Source organism: Heteronotia binoei, chromosome 3 (assembly GCF_032191835.1).
Source record: "Heteronotia binoei isolate CCM8104 ecotype False Entrance Well chromosome 3, APGP_CSIRO_Hbin_v1, whole genome shotgun sequence".
Lineage (NCBI taxonomy): Eukaryota > Metazoa > Chordata > Lepidosauria > Squamata > Gekkonidae > Heteronotia > Heteronotia binoei.
The window spans coordinates 143395835-143408365 of NC_083225.1; the positions used below are offsets into that span (position 1 = coordinate 143395835).

At 37.6% G+C, this 12531-nt stretch overlaps 1 protein-coding gene across 2 annotated transcripts in view; it reads right to left on the reverse strand.

The window, feature by feature from the left end:
* ALCAM (activated leukocyte cell adhesion molecule) overlaps nucleotides 1-12531 on the reverse strand; it is a 230877-nt gene that overhangs the window by 23301 nt on the left and 195045 nt on the right. For both annotated transcript variants that reach the window (XM_060234557.1, XM_060234556.1), the window contains exons 9-12: nucleotides 2961-3073; nucleotides 1174-1309; nucleotides 717-854; nucleotides 95-223 (exon numbers count right to left, since the gene is read on the reverse strand). In XM_060234557.1, the coding sequence (XP_060090540.1) occupies nucleotides 95-223; nucleotides 717-854; nucleotides 1174-1309; nucleotides 2961-3073 (516 nt within the window). The remainder of the gene's footprint in view (nucleotides 1-94; nucleotides 224-716; nucleotides 855-1173; nucleotides 1310-2960; nucleotides 3074-12531) is intronic.

Sequence of the window (12531 nt, forward strand, 5' to 3'; positions counted from 1 at the left end):
CAAAAACAGTGATGGATATTTTGTAGGTGGAAACAAGAAAGAATCACCTCTCTTGTTCTTATTTTAGAAAACTTTTCTTTAAAAAAATACTTACTAGCAGATACATTCAAGGATGTTATGGTTCTTTCTAGCTGATTTTCTGCAGTACACGTTAAAGTAACATTTTCCTCAGGAGCGATTATGATTTTACTGGAAAACTTGCCATTGACATATTTAGTCTCTTCTGTCTGGAAAACAAAATTAAGGAACATTACCAAAAGAACAATAAGTCTCTAAAAATCATTTAGAAAGTGATCTCAATAATAATATATTTTATTTAGATATATACACAGTTTCTCTATATGCTCACGGAAACGTGTGGACACACAGTGTGAATAATACATTTACAAGTCTTGGGGCCTAGGTTTCATTTCTTAACATAGATTTAATATTTATCTCTTGTGAGGAATTAAAATTCCTTTGAACAATATTCTTCAGACAAATATATTTTTCTGTCACAAAAATGTTGCTGGATTCTGTCCTTTGTTGGTTACTATTATTCAGATACTTAAATTAAGGTCAGTACCATTCCACTGTAAAACCCTGCTGCATCAAAGGTAGTAAATTAAATAACCAACATAGTTCAGAGGGCAGAAAACCTTATAACTAATTTCTCTAGGTGAATGCTTTCCAGTTGCAATTGAAAGGTATTGTTCAGAAAGTAATGAGAAGATTACTTGCTTTATTAATAAGGGTTCCAATGCCAGCGGCTGTCCATTGTACTGCTGGCTTGGGATAACCTTCCACATGACATGATATTGTTTTAAATGTTCCATCTGAGCTGGTTTTCTTTGACATTTTGATCTGCGGTCTTCCTAAAGATGGGGGGAATATCAAAGGAACAAGTTGCATATTTATTTTCTAAATCTATATCCTGCTTATTCCCTTGCTACTAAAGATTAAAAATAAACAAATATAAAAGAGTTGAAACTAATATTTAAGAGGGATTTACTTAAACACTAAGATAAGAAGGGCCAACAGAAGCCTGGTCAAATGTTTAGCTCTTAACCCTCTCACTAAATATATATTTGCTGTCAAAGCATGTGGAGCTCTTCTCAGCAGACATTTCGAAGTTTTGAAAGCAATATGGAAATTATAGCCACTGACATTACATGATAATCTGCTCACCATTACCTTCTACTATCAGTGTAAGTGTTTGCCTCTTCTTTAGCCCTTCAATCTCCTGTAAGGTAGTTTCGCAGATATAATTTCCTGCATCCTTATACTGTAAATTTGAAAAAGATGGACTTGACCGCATTCTGGTATTGTCCTAATAAAAAGTAGCAAGTGTAAATTAAATACATTCACAGATTTAAACTGGGCAGCCTACAGGTTTCATAAAAATTTACTTCAGTTATACCACTTGCTTTGCAGCTACTTCCTTTTTAAATTTAAATTTTAAAGTTACTTTTAGGAAAAAACTATTACTAAATTTCACCTGTCCATCTACACAAAAAACAAATATGTTTCAGCACCTCCCTGTGCCTTTCTGTACAAAAAGTGCTCAGCTATACATGCTTCCCTTGGCTTCTAGTACTCATCCAACAGCTTTCTTTCTACCATCAACTAATAACCTCTCTTTTACTGGCTTGCAGTTTTGTAGGCCCATGAAAAAGTTTTTCCTTTAAACCCCCCACCCCACCCACAGTTACAGGTCTCCACATATCTAGTGGGATTTTGCCTTAGTATCACTTTCTCCTTGAAATAGTAAAAATACACAACTGCCCCCCAAACCCAGACAATGACCCATCGGAGTGCACAACAATGGACGAATTCAAAAGATCTTCAGAGCTCTTCCCATTAACTCCTGCATTATATGGCATGGTCTTGATCAGGATATTGTTATCTTTTACCTAATTATTTGACAGGAGCAAGGTGTAAAGCTGAACAGTTGGATTCACTCTTCCCTATGCAAGCTGCTTTCTTCAGAGCAACTCCATGCACTGTCGGAACCATACTCCATGTACTCCAGTATATAACATATGCCTATGATCACTTCAATGTCATTAAAAAGTATATTGCTTACACAAATCTTTATTCAAATTGAGAATTTTTCAAAAAATCTATATATTACATTAATTATGTTTAACAGTAGTGTTGAAAACCATCAGCATTTAATCATCTCTATATTTACTGATTTATTTTTCTCCCAGGTGCAGGACAACAAAGGTTATTTTTTAAGATGCTAATTAACATTTTTATTACTGTAGAAAAAAAACAGGAAAGGATGTTGTGAGATAGCAGCTATTAATGACTTCAAAATTCAAACTATTAAGATAGCAGCTATTGATGACTTCAAAATTCAGACTATTAATCATCCTTATTTACAACTTTAGCTTCTCATTTAAAGCTTGCACTGTTTTCTCCATATACACAAAATAGTAAAGGTGGTTAAATTAATTAATTATGCTTATCTGGCTACATAGTGTTTTATTATAGAGAGATAAAACTGGTCTTTACGCAATATTAATTATATTCGGAGTGGTTATGTTTGAAGGAGCAATAATGGCTGAGTTTCTTCCTTAAGCATATTTATGTGAAACTTCAAAGTAATGACTGCTAAAAGAGAGGTTAAAGAAATACTGATTTTATGTGTGTATGTTCCTCAGAGCTGAAGAGAAGCATATGTCTTTTGTCTTCTAGTATCTGGGTATTAAAGAAAATGAGAATTCACATTGGCATTTGTCCTGCTTCTTCGTCTCTTCCAATCCTCTGTACATTCTTTGTTCCTGGCAGTTGCTGGGCAGCAAAGGCTTTGTTGGAAAGAGTTCAGATTTAAAACTGTCTAACAAAATTTTAATTATATCCTCTAAATAAATACTCTTACTTGTTCTTTTAATGTCTGAAGAAAAATGAATGATGACCAACAAGAGACATGAATTTGTTAACAAGTAACAGCAGCAGAATTAAACAATCCTTACCTTTAGCCAAAAAAGGGTGGCGTTTCTACTAGAAGAAACTGTACAGGATACAGGTAGTGCCTCTCCAATCTGTTTAATAACCGTTCCACTGGGAATAAGGGACAAATCCAAATCTGTTGAGTGGGATTTGAGGAAAGCAGAAACAAATCAGTGCTGTCAGAACAAATCCTGCATCTTTATTTAAGAAGAAGAGAAAAATATTGTTGGGAAAATTCCAGTTAAAGAACATATTCTACAAAAGGCAGAAGCAAAATATCTGAAGAGCTACTAAAATTATTGGATAGCATAAAGTGAAGCATTATACATTTTCTTTGCTGGATCATGTCAAAACCCAAAATAATTTATTCAAACAAGAGAAAAGACATTGTGTGAGAAGTGAGGAAGTACTGGAAGGAACACAACTTTTTAAAGCACCACTGCCACTGCTCATATGCAAAATAAAACAGAGGTGATGTTTGAAGCTATTTTTGGTTTTGTTCTTTTTTGTTAGTAATGGCACAGGACTTGGATAGCAACAATAAAACAAAGCATAATTGTATATAACGGACAACAAGATGAAGAGGATTCTGTTTTTTACTATAGGGACTTAGAATGGAAACAAAATGTTTCAGTCCTGACTGTTGGAGAACAGTGGACAACAGAAATACTCTAAATAAATAATAAGGAACCTTTATAAGTGGCTGCACAACCCCTTCCAATCATTGTACTTTCCCTGAAAAAAGCAATACGTAATTTAGAACTTTAGATAAGATTCTTCTGCATATTTTTTTTTATTTAAACAAAATAATAATAATAAAAAAGAATGGATTTTTCCCACAATAAATTTTTGTCAAAAGTTCAGAGTTTACGTGACTGCTAGATAAAACTCCCTGCTAGTACTACTGATTAATTCTAAAAGTTGTAAAACAGCTGAAGTGTTCTACTTGGAGTAATGGTCTATGCGGGAACACCCAGCCTTGATACTACAGTCACAGTTGTTTCCAAAGTACAGACCAAAATCTTTAGCTGCTCAAAATCTTTTGTATTAAAGTACTAAATCTTCAAAGCTATATTATTTAAGCCTGTGAATTTCACAACTTAATTGAAAATAGCAGTTTGATTCCCTGAACAGCTCCATTTGGAACAAGACTGCAGTTCCCTTGATGCCAAAGACCCAGCATCTCATCAGAGGTATGAGCCTCTTAGTGGTATGACCTCTGTTATTGTGACCCCTGTTGCAATAAAGTACACCCTCTTGGGAAACTATAATGTAAATGAATGTATCTAGAAGTTTAGCCTTGGACTGATTTAGAGTTTCTTGGTGGAAAGTAGTGTGTCAAATATGGGGAGTTTATTAGTGGTTCCAATCACAATTCGTGCCTGGTTCAAAATGGTTGATGAGCATGCTGTTTTCAATACAGATGGGAGCTGGCAGATAGGAGGGCAGAAATTTTCAAAGCTGGCCACCAGTAGACAAGACTATTTGCTGCTTATCTGTAGCATGCCAAGAAATGCTGATGCAAAGGCAGTGACTCCTTCTACCTTCTCTTTAATACTGTGCATACAAGAGCAGTGAGGAGGGAAATAACTTCAGTCTAGATTGTTTTAGAAAATGTCGTGGCTTGCATAACTGAAAACTAGTTGCAACAAAATAACATGTGACAGTCCCAATTAACTCCACCTGGTTATATGCCCCTTTATCAACTTTGTATTGGAGGGGAGTGATAGGATTGCTATCTTCAGTCAGGGAAATTCTTGGCAATCTGGAAGCATTGCCATGGAGTGGGAAATCTGGGCAGGGATTTCACCTAGAATCTATGGTTATACATGGATTCTGCCCTCTGAAGTTGCTGTTTCCTCCAGAGGAGCTGATCTACATACACTGAAGATCAGTTGTAATGTTAGCCATGCCTATATCGCTGTGAAGACATATATATTCCTGATTCTTCATTTTCATGGGCCTGTACTTCAACCCTGCATGTTGCAAGCTGGTATCTCAGTTCAGACCTGATCTCAGCAAGAGACAGAACCCTGTTAAAATGTAACCAAGGCTTTCAGTACCCAGAGCTTGGGCAAAAGTATTGATCCATTGTTGGAATGAATGCCAGAGCGTTTTATAAACTCATCTTATGAAAACAGGCTTGTATAATGATAATAACAATTAAGGGTCTTTTAAGGGTCTCAAGACTCTTAATTAGATGCCCCGATAGTGCTGCTGATTGTGAGGAAAGACTGAAAAAGGAATAGGTCACGTTGAAACTCTTTAACTTGAATAGACATATGGAGAAGAATCTAGAGGAAGGGCAGTAAGCCAACATATCTTGGATCGAAAATTCCCTTTCTGGATGGGAGGAGAGAGAGAGAGAGCTGGCTTGATTGCCAGAAGCTACCTGAGTAACAAAGGTCACAGCATGGTTCTTGTTGAAACACACAACAGGTCTCAGATTTATACAGAGATCCAAAACAGAAGTATAAACCACACAGAATTAATATAAAAGTTATTTTAATCATACAAGGATGTTCGTTATTGAAGGAAATGATTGTGAAGATGTTTCATAGAATGATGGGATTGATCAAAAGGTGATTAAAAGGATTGGGATTGAGGCCAAGGATTAAGAATAGGAGATTTTTAAGGAGAACTTTTAGATTCAATACATTTCAATGGTAAATTCTTAGTTATTAAGAAGAATACATACATATTCACTATATAGGCATAGATTTATAACATTGGTTCACAATTTTCTGGTACTTAAATCACATTTTCTATCTCACCTTATCTGTTTAAGTTAGAAAACGGATATTAAGCTTCTAATTGTAGAACAGATTACTCATTCATGTGAAATTGTATTCCTGGTAGATGGATGTGTTCTAGGCTTAGAGATAGACCAGAATTGTCATATTCAAAATGGATTCTTTGATACAAAACGGAATTCTCTAGCAATATGGAGTAGGGCCAAAGTAAGGATGGGGAAATGTTATGGACATTACCCCCCCCCCCCAAAGTTATGATGACATTTGGAAGGGAAAGTCAGGATGACATTTATTATCTAGTTTTGACGTGGAAAGGACTTTTGGTATGATGAGTAATGGATTTTAGAGCCAAAGAGTTGACTCCTTACATGAGATTGGCTGAATTGGGTGGTCCGACCACTCAGAGATCTGGATAAAAAGTGGGGTTAGCAGACCAGAAAATCGGAACAAGCCTGACTGAGGTCTTGATTCCCCACCTCATCCTTTGAAGGCGTACATCAGAAGGTGAGATGTGCTACCATGCTATCATACTTTGCAAGAAATGAACTAAATAAACTTTGCTTAAACTTTGCTTTGCTAAAGACAATAGGCAAGACATTATGAGACCTTAGATTTATAGCTATGTAGTCATTGTAACTGTTTCATGAAATTCCTGAATTGTAATTTGATTTTGATCTCAGAATTATGTATTAGCAAGTACTTCTGAATAAATGGCCATGTATTTAAGGACTCCTGAGTCTGTTGTTTCTCTGTCTCTAAGGGGTGTTCCCCGAGGCTTAGTTAACGATACCCTCTCATAAATTTGGGCGATTAACAGTAATACCAGGAGAATTTACAAATTGGATTTAATCTTTAGCATTAAGCCTTTGAAGGAAGGTCATTTCAGGACTACAGATTCGGCCTGACTCATGTTTGACTACTATCTACTCAAAACAAGAGTGAAAGTGGCTCCAATACCCTGCACCAGATCAGCCCTGGTTAAAATAGTCCACCCTTGGAGGATCATGTATCCAACAGGATTCCAGAACCCTCTGAGATATTCTGATTCAGTTACCATGATCAAGTCATGTCAGACTAACCTTATCCCTTTTTAAAAGAAAGTTACTACCTTGCTTGTTCAGGGGAATGCTATAGACATCATTTATCTTGATTTCAATAAGGCAGTTGATAAGGTTCCACATAATATTTTTGTTGACAAGTTGTTAAAATGTGGTTTGGATCTATTACTGTTAAGTTAATCTGTAACTGGCTGACTGATTGCACCCATTGACTGATCGCACCCACAGAGTGCTTGTTAGCAGTTCCTCATCCTCCTGGAAAGGAGTGACAAGTGGAGTGCCTCAAAGATCTGTCCTAGGACCTATTTTGTTTAATATCTTTATAAATGATTTGGATGAAAGAACAGAGGAAATGCTTATTAAATTTACAGATGGTACTAATTTGGGAGGGGCAGCAAATACAGTAGATGACAGAGACAGGATACAGGATGATCCTGACAGGCTGAAAAACTGGGCTAAAACCAATAAAATGAATTTTAAATGGGATAAACATAAATTACTGCATTTATGTAGGAAAAATCAAATGCATAATTATAGGATGGGGGAGACTTGTCTTGGCAGTAGTATGTGCAAAAAGGATGTAGGGGGTCTTAATTGACGTGAGTCAATGCGGTGGCAAAAAGGCAAATTCAATTTTGTGCTGTATCAACAGACATATAGCATCCAGATCAAGTGAAGGGATGGTATTGCTTTACTCTGCTCTGGTTAGACCTCATCTAGAGAACTGTGTTCAGTTTTGGGCACTACAATTTAAGAGGGATATAGATAAGCTGGAATATGTCCAGAGGAGGGCAACGAAGATTGTGAAGGCTCTGGAAACCAAGTCCTATAAGGAAAGGTTGAGGGAGCTGGATATATTTAGCCTGGAGAGGAGACATCTGAGAGGTGATATGATCACCATCTTCAAGTATTTGAAGTGCAGCCATATAAAGGATGGTGCAGAATTATTTTCTGTTGTCCCAGAAGGTCAGGCAAGAAAGAACAGGTCAAAATTAAATCAAAAGATTTTCTAGGCAAACATTAGGAAGAACTTCCTGACTGCTGGAGTGGTTCCTCAGTGGAACAGGCTTCCTTGGGAGGTTGTGGGCTCTCGTTCTTCAGAGGTTTTTAAGTAGAGGCTAGATGGCCATCTGACAGCAATGCTGATTCTATGAACTTAGGCAAATCATGAGAAGCAGGGCAGGAAGGGCTGCATCAGTGCTTAGTTCTTGTGGTCCTTTATTACACACATATGGAAAGCTGTTCCCCACTTTGGGGTCAAGGAACACTTTTTTCGCTTGTTTAGCAAGGAATCCTGGAGTGTTTTCTTCCCCATCTTCTGGGCATGAAGCAGGTGTCATTGGGGGTGTGGGGAGAGGTATTTGTGAGTTTCCTGAATTGTGCAGGAGTAGATGACCCTAGATGTTCTTCCAGTTCTATGATACTATACCATGCTGTTGACAGCATACTGGGATCTATGAAAGCTACCACTTGTTCTGACTTCTTGTCCACTCTGCTTGATAAATTATGCAAGGGCCACATAAATGAGTTACTGATGTCTATCATATATCAATCATTGATTCAGAACACCTTCCCTCAGATACTCAAGGAGGCCATCATTCCATCTCCTGCTTTTTTTCTGGGCAACATAACTGAGAGTAGTGGCAGTCCAACTCCAAGTCTTCTTGGAGAAATAATATTGTCTGGATCCTTTCCAGTTTGCCTTTAAGTCGAGCTATGGGACAGAGACAGTGCTAGGGACTTTTGCTTAAGTAGATTTAGCTGAATGTAGACAAAGGTCATTCTTCTTTGTTGCTTGTACTGGATTTATCTGCTGCCTTTGATACCTCTGCCCCATAGCTTGACTTAAAGGCAGACTGAAAAGGGTCCAGAGCATATTATTTATGCAGTATATCACACTATCTTGTTGAAACATTTGGAAACAGAGGGAACTGGCAGAATTGTGTTTTAGATTGGTTAAAGAATAATTATCAAGAAGAAGACAACTGCAGATTTATACCCCTCCCTTCTCTCTGAATCAGAGACTCAGAGCGGCTTACAATCTCCTCTATCTTCTTCCCCCACAACAGACACCCTGTGAGGTTGGTGGGGCTGAGTGGGCTCTCACAGCAGCTGCTCTTTCAAGGATTCCTGCGATAGCTATGGCTAACCCAAGGCCATTTCAGCAGGTGCAAGTGGAGGAATGGGGAATCAAACCTGGTTTTCCCAGACAAGAGTCTGCACACTTAACTGCTACACCAAACTGGATCGCCACCAAGATGGAGGTAATGTCTGTTGGGAATACTGAGGTCTCAAAGGATATTGTGCTTCCTACTGTTGATGGGGTTCAACTGGCCCTTGCTGACTAGGTCAAGAAACTAGTAATATTGGAAACAGCACGACCGCTGGAGAAGCAAATTAATGCAGCCACAATAGCTCTTTCTTCCAACGTCATTTAGCCTGGAAGACTGCCCCACCTTGATTTGGCTGATGTGACCACCTGGATCACAGTAATATTGAAATTGGACTACTGTAATGCACTCTATATAAATCTCTCAAAATCAACTAGAAATTCAAGTTAGTGCAGAATGCTGCAGCTTGTTTATTATCAGGAATTAGGTGATGCCCTGACCCAGATAGCCGAGGCTAGCCCAATCTAGTCAGATCTTGGAAGGAAAGCAAGTCTGACCCCGGCCGGTGATGGAGACCATCAAGGAATACCAGGTTTGTTATGCAGAAACAGGCAGGTAAAACATCTCTTGCCTTAAAACATTATGGGGTCACCATAAGTCGACTGCAACTTGACGGGGACAAAAAGTCAATGCATGCATATATGCCCATTTTGCACTCATTCTATTGGCTGCCCATTAGTTAGTTGGTTCAATTCATGGTACTGGTCATCACATGCAAAGCTCTTTAAAGCCTTGGACTGCCTCTTCTCCTATGCTTCAACATGACAGTTGCTCATCTGACCAGTGCCTTCTGTTTGTGCTTCTCTGCAAATCGAATTAATAACTACCCATGCATAAGCATTCTCTGTAGTAGTTCCTACCCTATGAAAAGGCTCCCAGATTTTTAGTTTTCCACAAACTGTGCACAACAGCAGTGTTCAGGAAGGCATTTTTAAATGAAGGAACAGGGCTAAGTTAGAATGATTCAGGAAGATATTTCAATATAGGGAATAAAACTGTGGATCATACTACTAATATGTATAATCTGTTGTCATATATTTTTGTCTTGTTCTTACTGAACTGTATTTTTATTTAAGCAGTACCATTTCTTCCACTGTTTAACATACCATGTTTAATACTTTGTCTTATTTCCAATTTCTGTAATTGTAGCTCTATTACATTGTTTATTATGTCTCCTTATTCTGTTGATTGTAGTGATTTATGTAATCTGCTTTGAGCCACAGCAACTGAAGCAGACTATAGATCACAAAAAGCTTGAGTACAGGTGCCACTGGACTCAAATTTTGTTCTGTTGCTTCAGACAAACACAGCTTCTCACAGTACAACAGTAAACAATATGCAATAAGTTTTATGTGAATACTGAGTATTAATATCTGTGGAAAACTAACACAGGCTTACTTTCTTTGTCACCAGTGGCCATAGTAACACTTCCTTTATCAACATTTGTAGCTGCATTTCTAGCAGATCATAAAAACATTCTAGCAGGAGACAGCAAGGTACACGACTGCCTGTCAGTTTCTTCCCCTTCAATACATTCCCTAAATCAGAAGTTCTAAATCACAAGGTAAAAAGCTTTACAACTCCATCCCCATGACTAAATAATCTTCATAAGAATAAAATAAGTCAGCTGAGGAACAACTGTAGATTATTCTTCTCCCTGAATACAGCCTGCCTGAACTTACACGCTCAAGTTTTCTTGAAGTTCTCTCAGCACAAAGTAGTAGGGGGATGAAGGCTAAGGAATGGAATTTTCCCCTCAGGGTAATTCTCTTTTCATGTTTCCTGAAACCTTTAGTTCTTTGAAACAGGATAAAACCGTGCACTTGAAAAAAAAAAGTTACTCAGAAAAGATCATCCGGGAGGGAATCCTGTCACATGCATCACAGGAAGCAGGAACTCATTAAATTCTTGGTCTCTTCATCTTAGGAAAGACTGACATTCTGTATGCGGTAATCTTTCAATTCAGACCACCTTCAGATAACACACTAGGTTTTTTCCATTTTCCATGTTGGAGCAGAGTCTCTTTCTTTCACACACATTTTTTTAAAAAAAAATGATTAAAATATCCATTTTAGATTAAATGTTGCTTATAAATACAGTTCTTTAAAATGCCTGTGGGTTGTCACTGTTTATGCTATACTTTCATTTCAATTGCTTCAGTAAATATATTTTTCATTGGTGATCTCTATTAAAAACAACTAATAGGCCTGTTTTCATAGCACACTGGAAAAAACTGTCTTGTGTGTGATGAGAAATACAATTTTTGAGAAATTATTCACAACAGGTTTGTTTTTACTTATATTGTTGTTAAATAAGTTGAGCATTAAAAACCAAGGTACTTTGGACCTGTTGTATTGGATAATTTTAAGTTACTGCAGCCAGGAAAGAAATTCACCCTTGTATTTTATAAACATATCAGCTGTCACAGTAAAGATGCAAAAATGATGTCCTGCATGTTACTCAATACATTGCTGTGCAATCCATAAAGATATGAGCAACTTTTGAATAAAATAAAACAAATTAATGCTTTAAAATTTAAAGTTTACATTTTCCAGTTAAAGTGCGAGTCTCCAAAAAAAGGACATTGAGAGAATAAAAAGATCTGTTGAGAGTCAAACTTTGTATGAAAGAAAGTTTCATATGTTCCCTGAGGAAAGGTTAAGCTTTGCATTATAACATTTAGGTTACAAAACACTTAGCTCAGACTAAGCAGAGTTATACATAGAAGTCTATTGAAGACAGTGGTTCAGAAGGACTCTGCTTAGGATGGTGATACTATAAGGCAGGGGTGATCAACGGTAGCTCTCCAGATGTTTTTTGCCTACAACTCCATCAGCCCCAGCCATCTGGAGATGGCTTACGTTCTCAATAAAACTTCTCAATAAAACTTGACTGGTCTTAAAGGTGCACCTTGACTCCTGCTTTGTTCAACTATAACGCAATGTTGGCACTAAGTCCGCTTCTAGTGGCCATGGCAGGACATGACAGTGCTATACTTGTCCCATTTATTACTCTACATCTAACATGGCTTCTACAAGGGGATGGCCTGCTTTGCCACGGGTCTTCATTCATTCATTTTTTTCTTTTTACAAATAATTTTTATTTCGATAAAAATACCATATATCATCAGGGGAAAACAGGCAAGGGAAAGAAATAACACCTACATAGTAAAGGGAGGGCAGGTACCATACTCCACCTTTTAGGGGCATTAAATCAGTACATAACCCCAATAAAGAAATTGTTAGCAACCATAGAAATAATTCCAGTCCCAGAAGTGTACATTAGGTGGAATAGTCTCATTCTCAGCTAAATACTGCAGTATTGGGAGCCAGATACCTATAAGGCAGGGGTGGCCAACGGTAGCTCTCCAGATTTTTTTTGCCTACAACTCCCATCAGCCCCAGCCAGCATGGCCAATGGCTGGGGCTGATGTGCATTGTAGGCAAAAAACATCTGGAGAGCTACCATTGGCCACCCCTGCTATAAGGTGCTGTTTGTTATCATCACAGGAGTGAGAATTTAGATCATCAGTGATCCTTTCCATCACAAACTGTGTCCATAGTTTATCAAACCTTAGTTCTAAAGCTGGTGCTTCCTTGGCTTTCCATTTGG